Source organism: Trichosurus vulpecula, chromosome 5 (assembly GCF_011100635.1).
Source record: "Trichosurus vulpecula isolate mTriVul1 chromosome 5, mTriVul1.pri, whole genome shotgun sequence".
Classification (NCBI taxonomy): domain Eukaryota; kingdom Metazoa; phylum Chordata; class Mammalia; order Diprotodontia; family Phalangeridae; genus Trichosurus; species Trichosurus vulpecula.
The window spans coordinates 57012862-57016746 of record NC_050577.1 but is presented as its reverse complement, the minus strand read 5'-3'; the positions used below and the strand labels follow the sequence as shown (position 1 = coordinate 57016746).

Here is a 3885-nt window from a genome sequence, read left to right as displayed (position 1 = left end):
CACCTAGCTGCCCCTGAACCGATTAAGTTTTAAGGATGATTTCATTGCCTTTTTGGGGTACACTAGCTTGTGTGTCAGGGAACCTCTAGTTTTCCTGCCATAGCTCTCAACCTGCATAACAGAGTTTTGTTGCTCCTACCAAAATTGTCCTTCATTTTCCTTTTGCAAGGCATTCTTTACCTCCCAGCCATGGCTGAGCAGATTCAGATATAAGATCTCCTTTCCCAAAAGGCACATAAGATGCACTGGGCCCTAAGTAGAACAGGACAAACATATCCTCACATGAGAATTTTAAAGGTCACCTCACCAGATAGGGATGGATGAGAAAGGGGGAATTGACCTTTTGAAAAATCCCTCCCTGTAAGTCAGGAGAGTGGCTGGTCCAAGGAGCCAGGTAGGCTTGTGCTCTGCAGAACCTTCACTGATGGTAATGCTTAGCTTACTGTAACCCTCAAAGCACTGTCCTGCCCTCAGCCTAGCGCTGGGACTAATTATTCACAGCTTCCAGAAAGGGGAATGTGGCTATTGCAAGCATGAATAGATTACAGGACCTAAACAGTCATTCCTTTTGACTTAATGGGTTTGGACCTTGGACTGCTGCTAGCTGTCAGCACATACATTCATAAATCTACTTTGCTACTCGTAAACCTTAGAAAATTGTGTTTGGCAGGGGGAGGAAATTGATATGAGGGAAATGGATTTTGGGGATTGTCTGTGGAATTGAAATTATCATTGTCTTCCTGGCCTCACATGTAGGCAGAGTCATTTTGGAGGCTGCATGACACATGAAAAGGACAGTGGAAGTGGACCATCTGGGCTCAAACCAGGGTTCAAACCAGGGCTTCTGACACTTATGGTCTGCTCTGTGTGACTTGGGGGTGAGTATTTAGAGCTAGAAGGCATCACTGAGTCCAGCTCTCTCAGTATGCAGAGGAAGAAACTGAGGGCCAGAGAGGCTATGTCATTTGCCCAAAGCAGTTGTTAAGTAGAAGAGGTGAGATTTGAACCTGGGTCCTCTCCTTGCAAAGTCAATGTTTCTTCCATTCTACCACATTAGGCCTCACATTCCTTGTGAGGCAATTAGGTAGTGCAGTGGATGGGGAGCTGGCCTGGAGGCTCTTAGCTGGGTGATATTGGGCAGCATACTTCCCTTTGGTATGCCTTAGCTTCCTCATCTATAAAGTAGGGATAATAGCCCCCACCTCAGACATTTATTACCTGTGCGTGCATGGGCAAGTCACTTAATCATAGTTTCTTCATTTGTAAAATGATGAGATTAGACTCCATAACCTCCGAAGTACCTTCCAGCTCTAGTCTGAAGATGCTGATGCTGATGGTTATGATAATGATGCTGATGATGTGATTTCAGGGCTGTCAGAAGGACTTCCCATTCCTAAAATACATTGCCCACCCTTCACCAGTCCCCTGAAATACTTTTAACTGTGGACAAAACTTTTTATTATAGAATAAAAAGAATGGCTTGAAATTCCCAAGAGAAGTCACACTAATTGACATTTACCATACTGCCTCAAATGCTGTGGCTGCTGTGGTTGTTTGAAAGACTGGGAAAGAGTAGGAACACTGAGTTCCCAAAGTGTGTAAAGCTGGCCCCAAAGATGATAGCACGAAAGGACACAGACAACAGTGGCTGGGAGAACCAAATTTACTTGCCAATTTTGTCCCTGCTTTCTGTGGTATGTATAGGAAACAGAAATGTAATTGGAGTGTTCATCTTATAAATTTTTCCCAGTTTATAAGGATTTTTTAAAAAAATGTAAAAGAAATAATTTTGGTCTTGATCTTTTATACATAACATTTTTTTTCCTTGTTAAATAGTTGTTTATTGGAAAAAGTGGGCTGAGGAGGGGTCACTAGATTCACCAGAGAGCAACAATACCACACAAGTTAGGAGTGATGGGACGTCAGCACAAAGCTCTGGGATCTCAGCCTCGTCCTGGACTGTGAGGGATGGCCTGGAGTGTTAGGGCATACCCAGGTGGAAGGCCTTGACTTAAGTTAGTAGGCATGGTTAGAGACAAAGAGAGACTCACTGGCTGCAGCTCCTGACTTTCCACTTGGAGTATACTTGCCTTGAGCAGCTTGGCTGTTAGCCGAGGCCCGCTTAATATATTCCTCTTGGGCAGCCTTGACATTTTCTTTCTTTCCACCCCAGGTCTTAAGGGCAGATGCCTGCAGGGCTCGACCATAAGAAAAGGTCAGGGCCCATGGCTTATGCAAGGGGCAGGTATTGATGGCATTCAGATTGATGGAGGCATCTTCTTCACTCTGACCCCCAGAAAGAAAGGTGATACCGGTGACTGCAGGAGGCACAGTCCGGCGAAGGGCAGTCACAGTTGCCATTGCGATCTCCTCATGTGAATACTTCTGGGTACAGGCATGGCCAGGGGTGACCATGTTAGGCTTCAGCAAGGTCCCTTCCAGATAGATATGGTGGTCACTCAGGGCTTTGTAGACAGCAGCCAGGACCTTCTCAGTGACATACTGACAACGCTTCAGATCATGTTCTCCATCAGGGAGAATTTCTGGCTCCACGATGGGGACGATGCCATTCTGCTGGCAAATGCTGGCATATCGGGCCAGCACATTGGCATTCTCCATGATGGCAAGTGGAGAAGGCGTATTATCCCCAATCTTCAGTACACAACGCCACTTGGCAAAGTCAGCTCCATCCTTCTTATACTGGGCACAGCGCTCACTCAGCCCATCCAGACCTTGGGTGGTAGTCTCGCCATTGGTCCCTGCCAGGGGCACTACACCTTTGTCCACCTTGATGCCCACAATGCCACCCTTTGCCTTTATGACTTTGGGGAAAGGACGGCCATCATCGGCTTTCTGGTAGAGTGTCTCATGGAAAAGGATAACACCTCCAATACAGTTGTTCACTCGATCGTCTGCTGTCAGAAGCAACTGCCTATAGAGGCGTCGATTTTCCTCTGTGTTCTCAGTTCCAATGGACTGCAGCCGCTTTGCAATGCTACCGGTGGACTCATCTGCTGCCAAGATTCCCTTGCCCGGAGCAACAATTCGGTGAGCTATATCAGACAGTTCTTTCTTTTGCTCCGGTGTCAACGCTGGGTGTTGGTAAGGCATGTTTTCCTTGGCTGTGCTGGTAGTTTCCGGCGGAAAGCAGACCGCTTATGGTCGAGAACCGAACTTCTGCGCTTTCCGAATCCGAACGTCTCCTATACATAACATTTTAACATTCTTTTTCATGTAGTTCACAGATGTGATTCCTGTGGTTTAAACCTGTCTTCTCTCTTTATATTCTTGCAATTAGTTAATTTCCCTAAATTATGGAAGATGACTCAAGTTTTTCTATAGAATCAGTTCCATTAGAGACTTAGACAATTGGTTGTATTTGGTAGGTGAGCAATTGGCCTATTGAGATGTTTTATTTTATTTTAATTTTCATCACAGTTTTCCTTTGCATGTACAAGAGAGAAAAATATCCTTGACCTCAAAGAAATAAAACATCCAATTTATTTTACAGTGATTCTTCAATTTATGTATCAAGATTCTTTTATTATGAGTGTTATTCTAATGTTCTGTTTAGTGTGTCTTGAGTACATAGATAGATAGATAGATAGATATACCATGTGCTTTTTGAGAATTTTCTTATCTTGATCTTAAGAACACGATGCCTGTTTGTCTGTTAGGGGCCAACAATTCTTCTACTCTTGTTTAAATGTTGAGAAGTTATTAATTGCAACAGCTATTGGTTACTTTTTCTACTGCCACCTATTTATCCTATCCATTATAAAATAATTATCAGATAATTTAGAGCCCAAATCAGAAAAGTATACTTTATTGCAAAGCAGTTTAGTCACCCAAAATCAGCCTTAACATGAATAGAAAATTAATAAA

At 43.8% G+C, this 3885-nt stretch overlaps 1 protein-coding gene across 1 annotated transcript; it reads right to left on the bottom strand.

Moving 5' to 3' along the window:
- Positions 1-1815: 1815 nt before the first annotated feature.
- Positions 1816-3176, bottom strand: LOC118849637 (fructose-bisphosphate aldolase A-like). Its single transcript, XM_036758560.1, has one exon. The coding sequence runs from the start codon at positions 3109-3111 to the stop codon at positions 2017-2019; it is 1095 nt and encodes a 364-aa protein (XP_036614455.1). The 5' UTR covers positions 3112-3176; the 3' UTR covers positions 1816-2016.
- Positions 3177-3885: the final 709 nt, after the last annotated feature.

Coding starts and splice junctions, on each gene's coding strand:
- LOC118849637 (XM_036758560.1), bottom strand. CDS start 3,111: ATGCCTTACCAACACCCAGCGTTGACACCGGAGCAAAAGAAAGAACTG.